Here is a 24,059-nt window from a genome sequence, read left to right on the forward strand (position 1 = left end):
AGAAATCATGATAAATTATGCCATAGAACTATTTCCATTGCTTTCAAAACATGTTCACTATATATTAAACCAGGTTTACAGTAGATACACTATTTCTCAGTTTTGTTCCATTTTGAAGGAGTGTATGCTGATTATCAATTTTAAACCCTTTTATGAAGTAAAATAAAAAAGTGTATGTTTTTCTGTTCTTCACCCCCACCCCAAACTCTCACTCCCCAAGGGTAGCTATTATTAATAGCTTGGTGTAAGTATCCTTCTAGTTATTTTTTTATGCACATATAACTGTACGGTCAATGTAAATTTTGTTTTATTAAAATGATATACTATATAGTTTTAAAAGTCATTGTGCAAAAAGTCTTGTAACAAAGGAGAGCATCGCTGTGTGTTCTCCATCCTGCTTTTTCTTTCTTTTCTCCCTTTCTTCCTCCTCCTCAGACCCCTCCGGTTCAAGCCGTTGTTTCTCAGTCTAGTTGTGTGTAGGACACAGCTCCCTGGCCCATGCTGGTGTTACGAGATTTTTTCAATCTAGTTGTGGAGGGCGCAGCTCAGCTCCAAGTCCAGTCACTGTTTCCAGTCGCAGGGGGCACAGTCCACCATCCCATGCAGGAATTGAACCAGCAACCTTGTTGAGAGCTTGTGCTTTAACCACCTGAGCCATCCAGCCGCCCTTGTGCTCAAATTCTTAAGTTATTCGCTTTCTTAGAGTGATTAAATAGGATGTTTCCATTTTTTTCCCCAGTAGAAAATGTTCTAGATTTTTCTTTTCTTTTTTAAACTTTTATTTATTATAAGTGTGTTTTTGCAGGACCCATCAGCTCCAAGTCAAGTAGTTGTTTCAGTCTAGTTGTGGAGGGCGCAGCTCACAGTGGCCCATGTGGGGACTAAGCCGGCAACCTTGTTAAGAGCACTGCGCTCTAACCAACTGACCTAACCGGCCGCCCTGAAAATGTTCTAGATTTTTCATGTTGGCTTTTCTTTATGAACTTGAATTCATTTCATCAAGTTTAAACAATGAGATCAATTCATTTAATTACTTTATTTCTTTTTTTCCCTCCCCACCCCCTTTATTTCTTTACATAATTTTTATGTTTACAAATTAAACTTTTGCTAACAGTCACTATTATTTAATGAAAGCGATTTAATTTAGGAACTTCATTAAAATACTAAGAAACTTGTGTAATTTAAAAGAATTATAAGTATGATTTTTGGAAGCAGTAATTTATATATCAATTAACAGTAATAAGATGATAAGAGGTGTAATAAGATGTTGGGGTTGGCATTTTAACTCTTAGAATAACATAATTTTGTAATATTTTATATCTTCTAAATATATATTTTAATACTAAATAAGAATTTTAGTAATTATTATTCTCTCTAGATTTTTGCTTCAATGTCTTGAAGACCTTGATGCTAATTTGCGGAAATTAAACTCTCGGCTGTTTGTGATTCGTGGACAACCAGCAGATGTGTTTCCCAGGCTTTTCAAGGTAATTATGAATAAAATAGCAATCTTTTGTCAAAGACACATATTTGGTAAATAAGGTGTTTTGGGTAATTTAAAGTGTGGGAAATATAAGTATTTTTAAATAAAAATGTGGGTTTTCTTTAATTAAAAAAAAGTTACACATTAAAATCAGACATTGAAAGAAGTGGTTTATAATGAAAAATTAAATCTTTTTTATTATTAGTTGTACAAAACAATGTAATAGTTAGACATCTATACCCCTCAGAAAGCAATAACCCCCCTCCCCCAATTTTACTGTCCCTCTAACATCATATATAGCCGTTACAATTCCATTGACTCTATTCCCTATGCTGTACTCCATGTCTGTGACCATATATATATATATATATATATATATATATATACACACACATATACATACATACATGTATATATGTATGTATATTTGATTGTAGTTGACATTCAATATTATTTAGCTTCAGCTTCAAGTGTACAGCGCAGTGGTCAGGCACCTATACACTCTTTCTTCTACCTTAAATTACTAGTTCCCTTCCCAGAAGTAACAACTACTCCTAGTTTCTTGTGTATTCATTAGAAATACTTTTTTTTTTTAAGTCCTTTAAAAGTCAGTAGCTCTGTAATTCTGTTTTTGTTTTTAAATTTTTTATTGGGGAATGTTGGGGAACAGAGTGTTTTTCCAGGGCCCATCAGCTCCAAGTCATTGTCCTTCAATCTAGTAGTGGAGGGCGCAGCTCAGCTCCAAGTCCAGGCACTGTTTTCAATCTAGTTGCAGGGGGCGCAGCCCACCATCCCTTGCGGGAGTTGAACCGGCAACCGTGTGGTTGAGAGCCCACGCTCCAACCAGCTGAGCCATCGGCAAGCTCAGCGGCAGCTCATTGACTTCATTCTAGTTGTTCGCTGGCCCATGTGGGAATTGAACTGGCAGCCCCATTGCCCAGAGCTCGCGCTCTAACTAACTGAGCCACCTGTCCTCCCCGGTGTTTTGTGTGTTTTTTTTAAATCTGTAGAATCTTAAAAATCTCCTAGTCTTATTTCCCCCTTTTTTTTTCCAAATGAAAAAATTAGTCCTAGAGAGATTCAGTGAGTTACTAAGATCATACAACTAGCTCATGAAGTACTCAGACCAGAATCTGAATTTCCTGGCTGTCTTTTTTTAATTCATCCTTTCCTATTTACTATCATTAGAATTCTTAATGTGTATCAGCTTTTTTTTCTTGCAGCTGTTTGATTCATCAAATTTTTATAATAGCAATGTTTCTATTTCTAATGCAGAAGAGAACAATTCCTTTCCCTGAATGAGAATGTCCCCCATGCTGGGAATCAAATCAACACTGCCTAGCCTTTTTCCATCGGTATGAAAGAAACCTTCGATGTTTAGAGTTTGGCTAATGCAACAGTTTGGGCTAGTGAAAATTTATTACATTAAAGTTTGTTCACTATTGTAGCTGCTTAGAGTCAGAATTTAACTGAGGAACATGGAAGAGTTCTGAGTAGAAAGCATATCAGAGACAATGGTAATATTAATAGTTTATTTGCAACTCATGAGTAAAAATGTATGTGAGGATAATCGCTTCAACCCTCTAAATTCATGCAGTATAAGTAAAATGAATCGTAAGAGGATTTTAGTTGCCTTAAAATAAAATAAAAACCCTTTTATTTACTTGTTTTTTAAAAACTTGTTTTAAGTCCACAAGTCTTTTGTGTTCTTTGTTTTGTGCTTTTTTCTGCCTCAAATAGCATATTATTAGATCAAACTGTCTTCTGCAATTAGATGATGTCCTGTCTTGTCATTTTGTCATAGAGACAGTGGTTTCAACATGGGCCATAAAATACAGATACATAAACACAAGCACATACACATAGAGGGTTTATTATTTTATTCTGATTTTTCATTGGGCTACATATAGAAGTCTATATAAAATGCCATTTATGAAAATTTCCTTTCATATTTATTTACTGGGTTTAGAGCCATAGGAGGAGTTAATTTCTTTTTTATTGCATTGATTTAAAAAAATTTTTGTTTAGCATGTGTTTAAAAAAAGAAAAGCCTAAAAGAATATACAATAAAAGAAGGTTTCCTTTCCACCCCTAACCTTTACACCCCCAGTTTCTCTGAGGGAAAAGATTCTTTTGTTTGGAACTAGCTGACTCATTTACATGATTGTCTCAGGTTCTATTATTCTAGTACAGAAAATAGTGAGAATTTTTAATAGATAAGTATCCTATTTCCCACATTGGAGGTACAGCTACTAGCTTAGACCTGATAACAGTGCCTTTAGTTTATTGGGATGGTGACAGTGGTTCCAGTGTTGATGTCCCCTCTAATATGTATCTTCTCCTCCCTATAGCATTCATTCACTTTATTCCATTTACAATGAATAGACTGAGACATGGTGTCAGAGCGTTTCTGTACACACATATTTACACACATATATGTCTGATAAACTGTGTGTTTTTTTATGTTTTGAACTTAGAATTTTTCTTAAATTTCTAACAATATAGGCTGACAAAATGGCTTTTAAAAAAATATTTCCTTTTTTCATGTTCTACTGAAGAAATGATAAACTTAGCAGACACTAGCCTAGGCAAAACTTGGATGACACTATTAATCATAGGTAAATTATGTAAATTATTATTATTATTATGCAGTTAAATCTTGCATTTCCACATTTGGTACCAGGCTGGTAAGCTACGAAGACCATGCACATTCTAGGCTCTGCAGAAACTTTTTTTTTTTTTTGGCCCGGGGGGGGGGGGGGGAGGGGAACAGGACTTTATTGGGGAACACTGTGTACTTCCAGGCCTTTTTTTCCCAAGTCAAGTTGTTGTCCTTTCAATCTCAGTTGTGGAGGCTGCTGTTCAGCTTCAAGTTGTTGTTCTTTCAGTCTTAGTGGTGGAGGGCACAGCTCAGCTCCAGGTCCAGTTGCCGTTGCTAGTTGCAGGGGGCACAGCCCACCATCCCTTGCGGGAGTCGAACCGGCAACCTTGTGGTTGAGAGAATGCGCTCCAACCAACTGAGCCATCTGGGAGCTCAGTGGCAGCTCAGCTCAAGGTGCCGTGTTCAATTTTTAGTTGCAGGGGACGCTGCCCACCATCCCTTGCGGGAGTCGAGGAATTGAACTGGCAACCTTGTGGTTGAGAGCCTGCGCTCCAACCAACTGAGCCATCTGGGAGGCAGCTCAGCTGAAGGTGCCGTGTTCAACCTTAGTTGCAGGGGGCGGAGCCCACCATCCCTTGCGGGACTCGAGGAATTGAACTGGCAACCTTGTGGTTGAGAGCCTACTGGCCCATGTGGAAATCGAACCGGCAGCCTTCGGAGTTAGGAGCATGGAGCTCTAACCGCCTGAGCCACCAGGCTGGCCCCTGCAGAAACTTTTTATGAAGAGTGTAAAGTATTGGTTTAAAATATTTTCATTATATCCAAGAAACAGACGTGGATAAAATCTTTATTGATGGACACACCGAAACATAAGATGTTTAGTTCAAAATTGCAGAATAAATCAAAGAAGAACATATAAAGCCACTAACATTTCAATGCATAAAATTTATATTATCCTTTTTTAGTTATTTTGGATTCTTTATTATTTTATGGTACACGCTCATTTTAATAAGCTAATTTATTCAACAGATATTGATTGAGTGCCTACTGTATACAAAGCAGTGTTCAAGGTGCCAGGGGTATAGTAGTGAGCGAAACAGAAAATGTTTCTGCCTTCATAGAGCTTATACTATAGTGGGAAGGAAACAGATGATAAATAAGTATAAATATGTTGTGTCAGGTAGTGTAATATGTGCTAAAATAAAGCGTGGGATAGTAAGTGCAAAGATGAGTGTAGGGTAGTTACTTTACATGTCCTCATGGGAGGCCTCACTGATAAGGTGATATCTGAACACACATATGAAGGGACTGAGCCATGCAGATATGTGAGTTGTGATACATGGAATCCACAGTATTTTGTAGCTTATTCCATCAAAAGGTGGAGTTTATTTTCCTGTGCTCTTAAATCACGGTTGGCCTTATAACTTATTTTGACTAAGTGCCAAAGGAAACCTTCTGTTCCAAATCTTAGGCCTTAAATGACCTTGCAACTTCTACCTTTGCCCTCTTGGAATGCTTCTTGTACCATGCAAAGAAACTTGGGTTAAAATACCAAATTATAGGAGACCACAGGTAGAGAGGGAAGTACAACCAACAGCCAGCTCCCAGTTCTGAGATGTGTAAGAGAGATCATCTTAGGTTCTCCAGCCCCAACCAAGCTGCCAGCTGACTGCAGGCTCGTGAGTGACCCCAGATGAGACCAACAGAAGAACTATCTAGTTAACTGACAGACTTGTGAGAATTAATAATTTCTTTGAAGCTGCTAAGATAACAGAACATAGGGACAGAGGATTGAAAGTAGAAGGAACAGCAGTTACAAAGGCCATGATGTGGCAGTGTGTCATGACTTGTTTAGGAACAACAGGGAGGACCAGCATAGCTAGGACACAGTGAGTGAAAGAAGAGATGGGGTCAGAGAGGTTGCAGGAAGCCAGATCAGAGGCCTGTGTAGACCATGAAAAGGACTTTGGCTATTACTCTCAGTGAAATGGGATACCACGGGAGATTTTTCAGTAGAGGAGTGACCTGATCTCAAGTTTTAAAAGACTCACTTAGACTGTTTGTAGAGAATAGACTTGGGAGAGTGGAAGGTGTTGTAAAGGCAGAAACAGATCAGTTAGGAGGCCGTGACAGTTATTCAGAAACAAGATGATGGTGACTAGGACTAGAGGAGTAGTAGAGGTGTTGAGAAGTAGTAGGATTTTAGATATACCTTTTAAATGTATGTGGTATATGAGGTCTGATAGTTAAGTTCATGAACTCATCCTAGAAAAAGTGCTACATACCTCATTGCTGAATATCACTCTGGTCACCTTCGAAGTACTCCCCTTGGGAAATTATGCGCCGACTCCCGTGCCTAGTTTACCCTTCAAAGCAATTTTGGAACTTTTGTTCTGGAATGGCCATCAGAGCTGTCGTCATACTACCCTTGATGTCCTGAATGTCATCAAAATGTTGTCTTTTCAATATTTCCTTTATCTTCGGGTAAAGAAAGAAGTCATTGGGGGCCAGATCAGGTGAGTAGAGAGGGTGTTCCAATACAGTTATTTATTTACTGGCTGAAAACTCCCTGATAAACAGTGCCATGTGAGCTGGTGCATTGTCGTGATGCAAGAACCATGAATTGGCGAAAAGTTCAGGTCGTTTTCATCTAACTTTTTCACGCAGCCTTTCCAGCGCTTCCAAATAGTAAACTTGGTTAACAGTCCAGTTGGTACAAATTCATAATGAATAATCCCTATGATGTCAAAAAAGTTTAGCAACATCGTTGCAACAAGTTCGTGAACTTAAATTGTCAGACCTCATATAGCCTTTGCTGTAAAGTCTGTTATGTCTGGTATAAGTATTGCTACCCCAGCTTTTTTTTCGTTTCCATTTTCATGAAATATCTTTTTCCATCCCTTTACTTTCAGCCTGTGTGTATCTTTCGATCTGAAGTGAGTCTCTTGGTGGCAGCATATGTAAGGGCCTTGTTTCCTTATTCGTTCAGCCTCCCTATCTTTTGATTGGAGCATTTAGTTTATTTACATTTAAAGTAATTGTTGATAGGTTTCTAGTTACTGTCATTATATTATTCATATTTTTTATCTTTTTTCTTTCATTTTAAAGAAGTCCCTCTAACATTTCCTTGTAATATTGGTTTGGTGTTGATGAACTCCTTTAGCTTTTTCTTGTCTGGGAAGCTCTTTATCTGTCCTTCAATTTTAAATGATAGCTTTGCTGGATAGAGTAATCTTGGTTGTAGGTCCTTATTTTTCATCACTTTGAATATTTTGTGCCAGTCCTTTCTGGCCTGCGAAGTTCCTGTTGAGAAATCAGCTGACAATCTATGGAAGCCCCCTTGTAGGTGTTAGGTTGGTGCAAAAATAATTGCTGTTTAAAAGATTAAAAATAATTGCAAAAACCACAATTACTTTTGCACCAACCTAATAACGAACTGCTTTTCTCTTGTTACTTTTAGGATTCTCTGTTTGTCTTTAACCTTTGGCATTTTAATTATGATGTGTCTTGGTGTTGGCCTCTTTGGGTTCATCTTGTTTGGGACTCTGTGCTTCCTGGGCTTGTATTTCTATTTCCTTCATCAGGTTAGGGAAGTTTTCCATCATTACTTCTTCAAAAAGATTTTCAATTCCTAGCTTTCTCTCTTCTTCTGGTACCCCGATGGTGCAAATGTTGTCACGCTTAATGTTGTCCCAGAGGCCCCTTAAAGTATCCTCAGTTTTTTGGATTCTTTTTTCTTTTTGCTGTTGTGATTGGGTATTTTTTGCTACCTTATTTCCTAAATCGCTGATTCGATCCTCTGCTTTATCTAACCTACTATTGATTCCCTGTAATATATTCATTTTCATTATTGTATTCTATATTTCTGACTGGTTCTTTTTCATGTTTTTGATCTCCATTTTTATGTTTCCTATCTCTTTGTTGAAGTTGTCCCAGAGATCACTGAACATCCTCATAACCAGTGTTTTGAACTATGCATCTGATAAATTACCTGTCTCCATTTTCAGTTCTTTTTCTAGAGCTGTGTTCTGTTCTTTCATTTGAGATATGTGCATATGTTATTCATTAGTTGTTTTTCGAGAAATTATTTCTAGAAACAATAGGACAAATGCCCCAAAATGTTTAAGATGTATGCATAAAGATAAAGATATGCAATGCAAGGTTTATAATAGCAATTAAAAAAAAAAAAAAAAAACGAAAAACCAAGCATTGTTGCGGACAGCCCTTGTCTAATCTGTACAGGTTTGGAGAATTACAGTATGTTATCATATAGTCAGTTAAATAGTGGTGGAATTACAGGTGATCTTTTTTCTTTGAAAGATATATCAGAGAAGATTTTAGAATTTAAAAAAACTTTATTACTTCCCTGGGAAACCACTTAATTCCCTGAAGTCACAGTCTCCTCATTGAAAATCACTGTAAGATGTGCAGAACTTATTAATATAGCACCGGACATTCAAATAACTGTTATTATTATTACTATCTCCATCTTTTCCACAGTTAACATTTTTTGGTACTCAGAAATAAAACAGTACCCCAGCAAAGCAGCTTATACCATAATATCTTCAAAGATTTATTAAAGACCAATTCTGAGAATCAGCAGGTATAAATTCAGGTATTCTGGCTCTCTGTGAACTTGAACAAGTCCTTAGATTTTAAAAATAACCATATCTGCAAAATGGAAATACCAAGTGCCAAACTCTGAGAGGTATTTTGAGGAGCAAATGAGGTAACGTAAGTGTAAATTATTTGAAAAAGTAAAGTGCTATACAAACACACTTAGTGTAGGAAGCTGGTTTCAAGCATATTGCTAAATTGTGTCTTGCCTAGCATAATGCTTGATATCTAGTAAGCATACATTTCTTATTTATAAATTGAATTTATAAATTGTACATTTTCTTCCTGCATATTCAGTGTTTGATTTATGAATAATTATTTGATATATAGAGATTGAGCTTTTCATTTTTTTCCAGCCTGTATTGTTATAATGGAAAAATTATTCTTAAAATTTGTGTACATTTTTGCCCCTTTATCTTATTTTAGGAGTGGAACATTACTAAACTTTCAATTGAGTACGATTCTGAGCCCTTTGGAAAGGAACGAGATGCAGCTATTAAGAAACTTGCTACTGAAGCTGGAGTAGAAGTAATTGTACGAATTTCACATACATTATATGACCTAGACAAGTAAGTATTTTTTTGTTTTTTTAATTATAGTAAAATACACATAGCATGTTTGTTATCTTAACCATTTTTAAGTGTATAGGTCAGTAGTAGTAAGTACATAGACAAATAAGTTTTAATCTGTGGGACTTAGGTTTATAAAATGGAAATAACATATGCATAATAGAGTTGTGGGAGACTTAAGTAAATATATATCAAACCCTTCGCATTTTAACTGCTATGATTTTTGCTTACCTAGCAACTGATATGAAAATTACAGACATAGTGCATATAAATACTCAGATTTTTAGTTTTTAAGCTATTAAGGGTGTCAAAATACTCCTTGACTGTTCTAATTCAGCCTACTGTGATCTTGCCTTTCTGGGCTCTTAGTAATATTAATTTCATAGTTTATATGCTACATAGGTATAAACTGCCTTGATATATTTTGTATGATTGTCTTAAGTTATTTTACTTTGTGTGTATATATCTTATATATCTAGATTTTAAGTCCAGATGCAATTTATGTGAAATATTTTTTTTGCATAGCTGTAGTCCTCTGAACAATGGTATAATACTATATTTCTCAAAGTGTATTTCTTGAAATATCAGTCCTTAGTGATGTTTTGTCCAACAAAGTCTGTGGTCAAGTTTAAATTTAGGAAATATACGAGCTCGTATGCTATGAGTTTTGAGGGTTCATTAAGATTCATTAACTTATGAATCTTTGACATACTGTTGTCCTCACAAGTGCTGAATTCTCATAAGTTATGTACCTTTTAAATTATTTTCCTTTTTTAGTTATTTACACATTTTATCAAGTTAATAAAGTGAATTCTAAGTAACATGAAAAACTAGTTAATTTTTTTCCACTTTTCCAGTGTATCAAAAAATTTTGGTTTGATTCCGGCACGGGTCTTAATTGATATTAAGCCAGAAGTCATACATCCTTTGATAATAAACTTGTCTTCTAGTTTACCAGTTTTCTTAACTTTAGGGAGCTGATAGCAAGGAGGTATAACAGGATAAGAGCAGTTCCTTCTAAGTAGAAGATTCAGTGTTACACATAAAATTGGATTGTTTATTGGATTGAATGTGTATATTTACTATATATAATCCATCATAAAATCATGTGACATACAGAAAACATTTTTTCTAAGGTTCTTATTTTGCTTCTGTTAAGTAATTAGCAGTGTCTTCCATAGTGTCATTGCAGTATTGTTGCAATTGACGAATTTCATGATGACCCTATGTATAACCTTAAAGTATTATACCAAAGCAAAATTACTAAAAGCAGAGAGGATGGTTTTTATGATGATTACTTTCTGTACTTTCTGTACATACAGTTATATATGGCATAATGAAAAATGTACTGTATTTGGATTAAGAAAACCTTGATTTGCTATTTATTAGCTATGTGACCTTGACTAATGTATTAACTGTCTTGGTAGGCTTCAGTTTCCTACCATAAAATAATGGAGTTGGATTTTATCAGTAATTCTTTATGAAGGCTAAATGCTAAGCAAATGGCCTTAGTAAAAAAGAATAGTTATTCCCAAATAGCAACTAATCCAAACTATCATTGGCAAAGGCTAATCTTTCCTTTTAGTATGGCTTGATTGAAGCAATCAGTGATCAAAAGTCAATATAAAATATGTACATAGGATACATAAAATACATTAGGCTGGTGCAAAAGTAATTGCAGTCTTTGCAATTATTTTTAACCTTTTAAACCGCAATTCGTTTTGCACCAACCTAATATATATGATATATATATGCTGACATTTTTAACAAAGTCATGAACACAATAGAAAATAGTAAGTGATTATCATTACAGTAATATAGAATTCTAATTAACGAGACTTGTTTGCTCCTTGATATAATATTGGCCTGGTTAAGTTTTTATTGATGATTAAGGGATTCTTTGAGCTGAGTTATAATAAGTTTTTACATTTTCATTTTTTTTTTTTTGTTACTGCCTTCAGGCTAAGTTAGCCACTTGTTTTTTTCACTCATAGATGCCCTTTGTCTTAAAGGTTTTAGTGTTTGCATACTGTATATTTTTGACACCTAACAGATGTTTAGAATATGAAGGAAATGATTTTTAGATTCATTAACCATTTTTAACAAGTTTCCTGGTCATTCTCCTAGAAGTCTTAAGTAATTAATTTTATTTTCTGATTTTAAGCCTTTTCAGAGCTTATCAATCAAAATATATTATAATTTTCTTATACTAACTGCATTTTATTAACTTTTGTAATAGGATCATAGAACTCAATGGTGGACAGCCCCCTCTTACTTATAAAAGATTCCAGACTCTCATCAGCAAAATGGAACCACTGGAGATACCAGTAGAGACAATTACTTCAGAAGTGATAGAAAAGTGTGTAACTCCTCTGTCTGATGACCATGATGAGAAATATGGAGTCCCTTCACTGGAAGAACTAGGTGGGTATAAATGATAATAATTGTGAAGCTTAAGAATTAATAAATCACTTAGAAAACCCACTTCTAATTTAACATGTAACATATTTTGCATTAAGAGGGAAAGAAGAAAGGAGAAAAAAGAAAAGAAACTCAAACTAAGAAGTGATAGATCTGTATATTTATGTTTTCTAAAATATGTGATCTATTTGCTGTCACCTTAAGATGTGCATTCTACAGAATAGAGAACATGTTATATCCTCTATGTGTGAGGATCTCTCCCGGGCGCTCAATTCATTTTTATGCGACTGTCATAACTTTTATGCAAAGTAATATTTTTTCACAATTATTGTGGTTAAATAAAAATTATTTTTGTTCCAGAAGAATGACAATTTTATAAATTTTTTTTAGGTTTTGATACAGATGGCTTACCCTCTGCAGTATGGCCAGGTGGAGAAACTGAAGCACTTACACGTTTGGAAAGGCATCTGGAAAGAAAAGTATGATAATATAGATCATGCTCGTATTTCCAGCTAGCATTTTAAAAATAATTTACTCTATTTAAAAAAAACAAAAAATAGACTGTTGAAAAAGGGTCGAGAGAAATACTTAAAATAGCATAAACCTAATTGTTTGAAAATTACTATAACAACTCTCTCTTCATTTAAATACCTTTTCTCTCCTCTTCTGATTATTTCCTTTTTAGCTACTACCAATACTACTTTTCTTTCTGTGTAAACTGGTATCTGATGACCATAACTTCAAAGCTAGGATAGAGTTCTTCTTTTTTACCTTTACTTCGGTGTCAGAGACAGGCTGAAGGTGCTCTCAGCCTTTTGTTAGGAATTTGAAGATAATTTATTTCACGTGAGTATGTGCTATATGAGGATCGCTGAAAAAATAAAAAGCTCACTTGTATCCTTTCTTTTTTATTAAAACATATCATTTGTGGCTGAATAATAAGATTTTATTACGCAAGATCTATGTAGCTTTTATTTTGAATCTAAATTTTAAATACTCTTTTAAAATGGAAAAGACAATGGGTGTAATTCTCTCTGTGTGTTTTCAGGCTTGGGTGGCAAACTTTGAAAGACCTCGAATGAATGCGAATTCCCTGCTTGCTAGCCCTACTGGACTCAGTCCTTACCTCCGATTTGGTTGCTTGTCATGTCGACTGTTTTACTTCAAACTAACAGATCTCTACAAAAAGGTATTAACTAAAACTGGATGTTATTTTTCAAAGTACTTTTTTAAAAATTGCTTATAATACATCTTTGCTTTTTAATCTTAGGTAAAAAAGAACAGTTCCCCTCCCCTTTCCCTTTATGGGCAACTATTATGGCGTGAATTTTTCTATACGGCAGCAACAAATAATCCACGCTTTGATAAAATGGAAGGAAATCCCATCTGTGTTCAAATTCCTTGGGATAAAAATCCTGAGGCTTTAGCAAAATGGGCAGAAGGCCGGACAGGTTTTCCGTGGATTGATGCTATCATGACACAGCTTCGTCAGGAGGGTTGGATTCACCATTTGGCCAGACATGCAGTTGCTTGCTTCCTGACACGAGGTGACTTGTGGATTAGTTGGGAAGAAGGAATGAAGGTATGTGTTCTTTTACCTTATGTAGCATGGTCTTATTTTAAAGGACTTTATACCTTATTAAAATAATTCCTACAAGTTATCCACTATGTAGATTCATTTATAGTCTAGTTTTTCAATGGGGGAAGCATTTAATTCCCACAATACAGTCACATTTGGAGAGCAAAATGGTGTAATCAGACAGGAGAAATGGTGAAAACTGGTTCAGTTAACCTAAAGTTATTTCTACGGCTAAACCAGCCTAGGCATCAAGGAACTATAAGATTTAACACTTTGGACTTATTGTATTAATATATTTATAGGTGATCATTTCTGTCCCAAAAAGGATTCACCCAAGAATTCTTAGAAATAGTGAATTCGTAGTATAAATTTTAAAATATATATTATTTTACCTCATTTCAACATCACAGCTTTGTAGTAATACTTGTGATATGTAAAGTGAAGCATACTACATTTTGTGACATCATCTTATGGTTATATGTAACAGGATTTACATATATGTTTTACATTCCTACCTGTATCATAAATTTATCCTATCCAAGGACCATTTCTGATCCTATGGTTTTTTTGCATCTCTTATATTTCCTAGTACAAAGTTGTACATGAGGTAGATGTATAGCACATTCTTAATGAATTTATAAAAAATAATTTATTTTGATTCAGTTTCCCTTTTGGATCAAGAATTTTCAAATTTAAACTCTACAATACCAGTGCATTTAAAAGTTTATTGGTTAATATCCAGACACCTGAGGATTTTCCAGTTCTTTTTTTGTTTGGACCTAGTTTGGTGTTTTCTTTTTTCAATTACGGTTGACATTCAATATTATATTAGTTTCATGTGTACAGCATAGTGGTTAGACACATATTTTATGAAGTAATTCCCCCCCAATAAGTCTAGTATCCACCTGGCACCGTACATAGTTATTACAGTATTATTGGCTGTATTCCATATAGCCAAAACTGCACTTTACATCCCCATGACTGTTTGTAACTGCCAGGTTGTACTTCTTAATCCTTTCACCTTTTCCACCCAGCCCTTCAACACCTCTCCTATCTGAATGCCAGTGCATTTCAAAACGTCATTTATATTTGGATGCTCCCTTTATGTAGGCCAGTGTACCAAGCTTCTGAGTTTCTGTTGGTGATTTATTTGGTAGCATTTTGTGTTCCTGAAAGTATTTACTTCTTCCATTTTTTAAATCTCCTCATGTCTCTTTTAAATTGGTGACTTGAGTAATTTTTTTTATCCTCCTCCCACATAGCACTGCAAAGATTAGAAAGGTAAATTCTATCCAGAAATCTACTTATATTACTGATATATTTCTTTTCCTGAAATAACTCATTATGGAACAGAGCATAGACAAGGAAGCTAACTTTGGAATTATTTTTTTGGTTTAATTTTACAGTTCTATGCTAGATTTTCTTTGCCTTGACTTTTGAACTACAGAGACCTGGAAAATGCTTGCTTTGAGAATTATGTGTGTGCAAACTAATTGATTACTGTTACTTCTGAAGGTATTTGAAGAATTATTGCTTGATGCAGATTGGAGCATAAATGCTGGAAGTTGGATGTGGCTGTCTTGTAGTTCCTTTTTCCAACAGTTTTTTCACTGCTATTGCCCTGTTGGCTTTGGTAGGAGAACAGATCCCAATGGAGACTATATCAGGTAAATCAAGGGTGATTATTATTCAGTTTGGAATAACTAATCCAGGAAGAGCTTTTCATGTTTAAGCAACGCTTAAAGTATTCCCCACACCTGATGGGCAGCAGAGATGAGGAGAAAGGTAAACAATCATTTAAATGGTATTGATTTGATTTTGGTCATACATAGCTAATAAGCAGTTTGTTATAATTTGCTTATAGTTCATTTTATTAATAATTTTTCTTCCTTCTTCCAAAAGGCGTTATTTGCCTGTCCTAAGAGGCTTCCCTGCAAAATATATTTATGATCCCTGGAATGCACCAGAAGGTATCCAAAAGGTAGCCAAATGTTTAATAGGAGTTAATTATCCTAAACCAATGGTGAACCATGCTGAGGCAAGCCGTCTGAATATTGAGAGGATGAAACAGATCTACCAGCAGCTTTCACGATATAGAGGACTAGGTATGTCAGTAACTGCCTTTGATTTGTTTCTTTGGCAGTTGTTTATGTACCTGACCTTGATTTGATCTGATCATAATTTAATAGGAAATGTTTTCCCTTTAGGTCTTCTTGCATCAGTGCCTTCTAATCCTAATGGGAATGGAGGCCTCCTGGGATATTCTCCTGGAGAAAATATCCCAGGTTGTAGCAGCAGTGGAAGTAAGTGAAAAGGAAATTTCTGTACTTAGTAACGTAAAGAGATTAATAATCAAATATATTTTTATTGGACCTTCACTATAATGATTTTAAAAATCTATCTTTAAAAGTTATGTAATAGGTTCTTTGTACACATGCATCCATGTGTACACACATACACACATACATGCACATACATACACACACACCCTCACTCCATTCATGACATTTTAGAGATGCAAAGCATCATTACATGTAGAATTTGGGTCAAGGTAAAGATCTTCTGCAAACTGAATAAGGAGAGCAATTTTAAGGATAAAATGAAACTGAAATATCATGTTTTCAGAATGCTCGTTATTTTTTACTCTCTTAAGGTATATAGCAGCTATAAGGTAACTAGTGAAGGTCAGTGGCCCTGTGAACATGGCCAGAATATTTATCATGCACACGCATAAGACCTCTAGTCCTTTGCACATGAGTTTTTCCTTACACAGTCTGGTCTGTAATGGTTTTCTGTATGACACATATTTAGTTGCCACCTATTATTTTAATATGGGTGATATTAATAATATCAAGAAGGCAGTATGCATTGGAAATTTGAATCATTATATCAGTTTTTAAAGGTTCTAACCAAAAATAACAGGAAGCTAATTAATTTGATTAAGGCAGTATTTGAGGAATGCTTATTTTTTTTAACATCAGGTGTTCAAAATTGTTATTAAAAGTAAAACCTTTTAAAAATTAAATCTTTCTGAATTCAGAAATATCCTGCTTCCTTTTGAGAGAGAGCATGTAAATTATCCTCTAGTAATTAGGGAGAAAGGAACAAAGGCACTCACGTTTTAACTACCTACTTTGTTTCTGGTACAAAGGGATTTTTGCCACATTCTCACACTAACCTGGGGAGGTGATGGTGGGATTCTCATTTTATGACTGGGGAAATAAGCCTAGAAAGGTTTGGTAATTGAACCAAGATCCCACCCACAGTTAGTAAGTAGTTGAGGTAAGATTCAGATCCAAGTCTGATTAGTCCTAAAGTTCTTACTCTTCCTGTATCACTGGGCCCCCCTTGCAAATGTAATGCCATATGTTATGTTTATAAGATAAAATAATTTATTATTGGAATGAGTTTCACTTGTCAGTCAAATGATTGCCAGTGATGGTAGTATACTTCAGAAATGATGTTCTTTCCCATAGTCTCCTAACAATTTGAAGTAAACTTCAACAAGGTATCATTTCAAAAGTTCTGTCAGATCTCTTGTTCAGTTCATAACCTGCCTTATCTGCCCACACATGAGTTTGAGGGACAGAAGTTCTGTGAAGCACTAAGATAACAGGCAGGTAGCAGAGGGGTGAGCAGCAATAGGCTCCAGGAGCTGGCAAATGGGTAATGATGGTACATATTGCTTCTTAGTCCACTGAAATCCGTATTCATTATTTGGAGTTATCTGCAAAAACTAATCATGGTAGCAAGTTAAATTGGAATAATGTTGCTTCAGAAATCTATAAACAACATATGATATTTTTATGATATAATAGGATTAATAAATCTTAAAAGTAATCATGTAGATATTTGCTTGTAACACTTTGTAGCTAGGTGCAGTGAGGCTTTCAAAAGACATAGACTACATAAAAGCAACAGTGAGCTTACAGTCTAAATAGGAGTGTGGAGAGGAAACAAAAACAAATGAAAAAAGTGGTAAATTATAAGATGCTGTCTCCACACACAGTAGGAAAAAAGGGAGAGATCATTGAGAGATGAAGGAACTAAGGAAGTTTTCTTGGAAGATGAAGGAGAGAGCATTATAGACCTGGAAATGGGAATGACTATGGAAAGATCCTCAGGATTTGGACCATGCTGTTAAGCATTTCTGCTGTCAGATTTCTACTCCATTGGAAAGGACTTACATACTTCTGAAGCATCTCCCTTTATGCCCTGTACTTATCCTGTTTGTAGGATCTTATTTCACAGTGTCTCAGAAGGCGTATCAAAGGGCAAGATTCTTGGTGACTTTTCTTAGGTTGTCAAATGACTGTAGAAAATTCTTAATCTCTGCAACACAAATTGCATTTTCTCCCTCTCCTTATAGAATTTTTTGTGCTCATGAAAGAAATAAGCTATACATAAATGTCTTGAAGTATTTTTGTTTTTATAATAAAACAGACCATAATCTGTTCGCTGTAGTAATGTATTTTAGTTTTTGTTTAATTTTTAGTTTAATTTTTTTCTATTATAAAATACCTGTTTTGCATTGTTAGTCATTGGGGAAGTTCAAATTAAAACTACTAAGAGCTAGTACCTCACACGTACTGAGGGTGACCAATTATTACTAATTGCCTAGGATTGAGGGGTGTCTAGGACACAGGACTTTCAGTGCTAACACTTGAAGAATCCCGGGCAAGCTGGGGTGAGTTGGTCACTCTGGGCCCACTCAAGTGGTTAGAATAAAAAAGACAGTAACAAGTGTTGAGGAGGATGTGAAGAGACTGGAACTCTCATGCACTGCTGAGAGGTGTGGTGTAAAATGCTACAGCCACTTTAAGAAACAGTTTTGGCAGTTTCTTAAAAGCTAAATATAAATTTAACATACAGTCCAGAAATTCCATTCCTTAAGTATCTATCCAAAAGAAATGAAAATATATGTCTACACAAAGACTTATATGTGAAGGTTTATGATAGCCTTCTTCATAATAGTCAAAATGTGGTCTATCAATGCAATGGAATATTAATTCATACACAGGAACAAAATGCTGATACATGTTACATGGATAAACCTCAAAAGTATTACATTAATTTTAAGGAGCCAGACACAAAAGACCACATACTTCGTGATTCCACTTATATGAACTATCCAGAAAAGGCATGTCTTTAAAAGAGACCAAGTAGACTAGTGGTTACTTTAGGCTCAGTGGTAGGAATGCAAATGCAAATGGGCATGAGGGATCTTTTGCGGGGGATGAAAATATTCTAAATCTGGATTGTGGTGATGGTTACACAGCTTTGTAAATTTACTAAAACTCATTGAATTGTACACTTAAAACAAGTGGATTTTATGGTATATCAATTATACTTCAAAAGTGCTAACACCCTCATTTCCCCCAAGGTACTGTAGAGAACTTGGAAAATTCAGGCATAGAAAACAAAAATCACCTATAATTCCATCTAATAGAGACAGTCAGTATTAAAATTTTGGTGTATTTCCTTTGAATATCTTTTGTATGCAATTTTCCCCTATTGTATCTTTAACTTTGAATTTTATAAGTGGAAAATCCTTTAGGTGTTATTTATAGTGTAACATAAAGAGAAAGTGATCATATAAATTTTTGGCCTTAGAAAACTTTTTTTAAAACAAGAAATACTTCTTTTTTTTTTTTTTTAAAGTTTTCACTCTAAGATCCCCATCTTGTATAATCTTGGCCTTTGAAATTGAACTGCTGTAATATCACTGAAGGCATGTGAATATGGGGATTTGTTATATTTGTAAGTGACTAAGCTAGTCATAGCCAATTGATTAGCAAAGCTCTGTTCTCATTGTTTCTTGTACTGTTATCCTCATGAAAATATAATTTATTACATTTTTTATGGGAAGTTATAAGTGATAGAGGTATTCATGAATTTAGAGACTCAGGAAGATACTAAGTGCCTGTTTATCATTTAGCTCTATAAGGAAATAAAATCTCAATTTAAGGAAATTCCTAATATATTTATTGAACATACTAATTTACCCTCTCCTCCTGAAAGGTGACCACTCTCCTGGTTTTTAATACTAGTTTTGCCCATATTTAGAATCATATAGTTTGTATTCTTTTTTGTGTCTGGCTGCTTTTGCTCAATATTTTGTTTATGAGATTATTCTCATTTATCTTAGAACTGTAAGAGGAATAAAATTGATGAAGTTGAGAAAATGAAACTAAGGTGACTAATTTATGACTTGGCCTAACTAAGGGCTACCTCTGTGAATCTTCCAGTGAAACTGACCTTTCCTTCCTCAGTGTTCCCACGATATCCTGTACCAACTTCCATCCTAACACCTAAAACACTTCTTTGTACTTAGTGATTTTGTGTATCTGTCTCTTCCTACTTGACTAGGAGTCCCTTGAACACAGACATTACATCTTAGTGATATTTGTATCCATAGTACCTGGTATAGTTTCTAGTATAAATGGGCCCTCAACAAATGTGTAAGGTATGAATAAATTGTAAAATACACATAACATAAAACTAAGCAATTTAACCACTTTAAATGTACAATTCAGTGGAATTAAGTACTTTCATACTGTTGTGTGAAGTTTTAAACAGTGTTGTACAATAATGCATGGCAACAAGTATTACTATTAGGGGAAGTCCTGCTGATGATAAGACCAGGAGTAGCACCATTCAGAGGTGAACTTGCCATAGTCCAGAGTCTGACCTTCAGCCTTACAAGTTCAAAACTGAATGTTTCAATAAAGGGGTCACCATTCTATGAATGACAGACTAGAAATTTTTAAATCATGTGAATTAAAATATCGACAGGGAACACTAGATTATTAATTTATGGTGGAGCTATCCCTTTCCAGTGGTAGAAGGCCTCAGCCCTGATCAGGACATCTACTTTTTAAATTTTGAATACCTGAAAAGCTGAATTGTTTTCAGAAAAACTTAGTGAGCATGAAATTACAATAAAATTAAGTAAATTGTCTTGGTAAGGCCATGAGGTGACTTCTCTAGGGAGTAAAATGCTCATATTTTTCCGTAATCTGGACACACTAACAAAAATGTTTCTCTAGAACCTACTTTTCTGAGCCAACCCATTCTCCTATAACATTGTTTCTTTTTAGAAGGGTTAATATAATTGCTCAGATTAGGTAACTGCCACTTGGTGGCTCCTTATGTGATTTGAATTGTTTAACTCAAATCTGGCAGGCCCTTAATCCCTTGTCTCCAAGGACATGTTTTGGACAGGTACTGAGGGAGGTGTGTGGAATAGAGGGACAAGAGGTGAAGGAAGGATATATGTCTCACTGTTGCCCTGTGTTTTGCCTTCAAAGTCAGGTGTCTAATTGTTGTCATCCAGTCAATAAATGTTTTTTTTAGAAAATGATTACCAGTGATTTTGCCTTTGAACAGTGACTATTTCTATGACCCTAATTTTAATTTTCCTGATTTGGGCATTTGATTTTTGGATCATCTGAAGGATTGAGGTTTAGTTCTAAAAAGCATACATGGCCTTAAATACAAATGCTAAGAATTGGATTTGTAGTCTTAATACATACATCTTGGAATTTATTTTAAGTCATTTTACTGTGCTTTAAATACTAACAGGTTGCTCTCAAGGGAGTGGTATTTTACATTATGCTCATGGAGACAGTCAGCAAACTCACCTATTAAAGCAAGGTAAGAATAAAGCATTTGAGCATACTGTCCTTTTCACCTTTCCTATCTTAAACGTACATTTTTTAAATGTGTAGGAAGAAGCTCCATGGGCCCTGGTCTCAACAGTGGGAAACGTCCTAGTCAGGAAGAGGACACACAGAGTATTGGTCCTAAAGTCCAGCGACAGAGCACTAATTAGGTAAATATTTTAGAGTTTTATTTTTTGTTTTAGTGGAGTGTGTAATCGACACAAATTAAGATAATTTCCAAAATGGAGCTGATCTCTATTTTCAAACCAGAGAAGCATACATTTTTCACTGATTGTTAGTTCTTAGAAAAGAGAAATGCATCTGTACTGGACAAAGTGCTGCCCTCAGTTTCATGGTCATCTTAATGATCTTTACATTTGAGAAGCTTATGAGTTTGTGCTCAGGAAAAGACATCTTTTTCATTTCCTTCCTGTGTTACCGTGAGTCTAAAACAAAGTGACTTTTTAATTTTAGTGATATTAATATAATCCCTTCAGGAACTTTTCCCCAAATCTTTGCCTCGTAAATCTTTATACGTTTCTTTTGTCTACTGTGATAATTCTAAAATCTAAATTCTTTCCAGTTTAGAAAGAGTTTAATTTTTTAAAAATGTTGGCCCTTTTTGTATCAAAAAACCATGCCTGTATTCAGTTCAGTTGGCTATGGGATACTGTTTTGTGAGTTAAATTTATATGAAAAGTATTTATAGAGTACGTTTGCCATTTTTAAAGACTTTTGTTTCTTCAGTTATCTTAAACTATTTATACTTTTAAAATTATCGCTGTTTTTTTATTGCCAACCCAATTAGACTAAATTTCTTAAAGATCAGTAAATACTCATCAAATTTTTATCATGTAATTCCTTGCAATCAAGTTTTACTCATTTTGTTTTCTCCCTTAAATCACAGAAAACATTCAGGAGGAATACTGTTGCAGCTGAAATGGTGGGGAGTTCATTACTCTTTGCAGTTAAATTATTTTAAAATGTTCTTCATTGATGGAAAGCAGTTGCTTCTAATGACATTTCTGTGGTTTTTAACTTTTTAATGAATTTCACATAGGACACATTGTAATTTGTATATAAAGAACTTGGTAAAAGAATTTGCTTAATGTAAATATGGTCACAATTAGTATAGACCCATCAATATATTTTTGATAATTTTTCATGTATGGTAAAAGTTCAAGTGGCAAACTGATATTCTGATATAAAAATCAAAGTTTTGAGACTCAATGTGGGGAAAATAGGAGGTTTTTAGACTTTCTTAAAAGACTTTGTTAAAATAATCTTGACATCATTGTTTGGTCTAACTTCACTCTTTGATAATAATGTTTTAGAAAATGTGCATAATCAAAATTAGTAGTTATAGCCTCTGTTAACACAGACAATACGTTTTAAAGCTTCATGTATGCCCGTTTTGACCAAACTTGTGGGAGTGTCATGTGTTAAGCTCTCTTTGTCTCCCTTTCTTTGTTCATTTACAGCTAAAGTGAGTTTGTTATTAAAGTATATGCCTATGTGGAATCTTGTGTAGTTTGTGGTGGTTTTTCTTTTCTTTTAATTTTTTGTTTGTTTTAGGTAAGGAGAAGAACATTGGTTTGTGAGATGTGATTACAAATTAGAGAGTCTGTAAACCACATGTCACCATTCTGAATTAAAAAACAGCTACCATCCATTTAGTAAAATAGTATTTTTCAAGATTATTCCAAATAAAAATACTCTCTTCCAAATACTTTATACTTTTAAAAATAGGGTTATCTGCAAGAAAGATGTAAAACCAAAGAGATTTTTTTCAAGTAATGGGGATTGTAACTGTTAGTCAGCACAAGGTGGTTAGGAATGTGGGCTTTGGAGTCAAATGCCAGGCTCTGCCACTCATTAGCTTTGAGATCTTGGGCAAGTTATTAACCTTTTGTGCCTTCTTTTTTCTCATCTATAAAATGGGGAAGAGAGTAGTATCTGCTTAGTGCTGATACGAAATGCTCATGACATTGCTGGCATGTGGTAGGATACAATAGGGAGATGTTCGTTTCAGGGCTGCCATGCATGTAGCTCACTGGATTGTGCAGTGCATAGTCTGTATAACTATGCTGCAGCTTTGGTTAGGTACCATTATTGTTATTACTATTATTATCCTTTTCCTGTCTCTAGTAGGCTAATTCTTGCCACTTAGCATGATAACAAGTAGCTTTTTGTTTTCCCATCTTTAGTAGTGATCATCTTCAGTGTGATCACCAGATTTAAAGGTAACTAAAGATAAATTTGAGTGAAAAATCCAGAAGCTACAATATATTTTTAGATGATAAGCATTTTTTAACGTATCCAGGATAATGAATTAATACTGATCAATAAGTTCCATTACTGAGAAAAGAAAACAAAAGATGTGCCTTATCTTCTTTCACCACTGTTACTAAGGAGTAATATTTTAGTTCTTCATGGCATCTATATGCCACATCTTACTGGTTGGACCTGATTGCACTGTACAGAATTGATAATTCCTAGATCTGGTATTTACCATCACCATTCAAGGGAATAAAAAATTGTTTTAATGAGAATACATAAATATTTTAGTAAAAGAACACTATTTCAACATAGGCACTGCTATTTTACACTGATGTGTAAGGGGATTTTGTTTTATTTTTTAGGGGTTTTTTTTGGGGGGAAAGCTTTTTCAGTTTGGCCTAAATTGTGACAATAATCACTGAAAGGGAAAGAGAGGTATCAATCAATGTGCTCCAACAGAGCAAATGAACTTTGTTTGAATACAGTGTTCTTCCTCTAACCAGCTGGGTTAGTATTCTAAAAACCCTGCTGGGAGGGATTCAAGACCTTTTATTCATTCAGCAAATACTTATTGAACTCCTACTACTTGAAAAAATTGCATCGAGGGAACCAAGCTTTTGAATGAACCTATGCAAAGTCCTTATGTTTTTCACATTCACTTAAATTAGTAACTTTGGGACATAAAAGACTGATGACAGTCTTATTTTTAATGCATCTTTTACATACTATAAACTTCAGGATCTTCCCACAATTTCAAACATTTTGTCATTTTCTTATAGATAATACGCATGATACTGTGTTCTTACCCCCATATCTTCAAGTGTTTTTGTTTCTTTTCTGGTTT

The 24,059-nt window shown here is 34.7% G+C and overlaps 1 protein-coding gene across 1 annotated transcript in view; it reads left to right on the forward strand.

Annotated features, from left to right (window-relative positions):
• The window catches only part of CRY1 (cryptochrome circadian regulator 1), a 45,198-nt gene extending 22,742 nt beyond the window's left edge, over positions 1-22,456 (forward strand). The window contains exons 2-13 of the mRNA XM_019728431.3: positions 1,379-1,487; positions 9,129-9,271; positions 11,511-11,695; positions 12,083-12,171; positions 12,741-12,881; positions 12,963-13,274; positions 14,787-14,938; positions 15,174-15,376; positions 15,479-15,574; positions 20,856-20,927; positions 21,002-21,105; positions 21,843-22,456. Coding sequence (XP_019583990.1) covers positions 1,379-1,487; positions 9,129-9,271; positions 11,511-11,695; positions 12,083-12,171; positions 12,741-12,881; positions 12,963-13,274; positions 14,787-14,938; positions 15,174-15,376; positions 15,479-15,574; positions 20,856-20,927; positions 21,002-21,105 — 1,606 coding nt within the window. The 3' untranslated portion in view covers positions 21,843-22,456. The remainder of the gene's footprint in view (positions 1-1,378; positions 1,488-9,128; positions 9,272-11,510; positions 11,696-12,082; positions 12,172-12,740; positions 12,882-12,962; positions 13,275-14,786; positions 14,939-15,173; positions 15,377-15,478; positions 15,575-20,855; positions 20,928-21,001; positions 21,106-21,842) is intronic.
• Positions 22,457-24,059: the final 1,603 nt, after the last annotated feature.

Source organism: Rhinolophus sinicus, chromosome 1, assembly GCF_057876585.1.
Source record: "Rhinolophus sinicus isolate RSI-liver-muscle chromosome 1, RSI-T2T, whole genome shotgun sequence".
NCBI classification, from domain to species: Eukaryota; Metazoa; Chordata; class Mammalia; order Chiroptera; family Rhinolophidae; genus Rhinolophus; species Rhinolophus sinicus.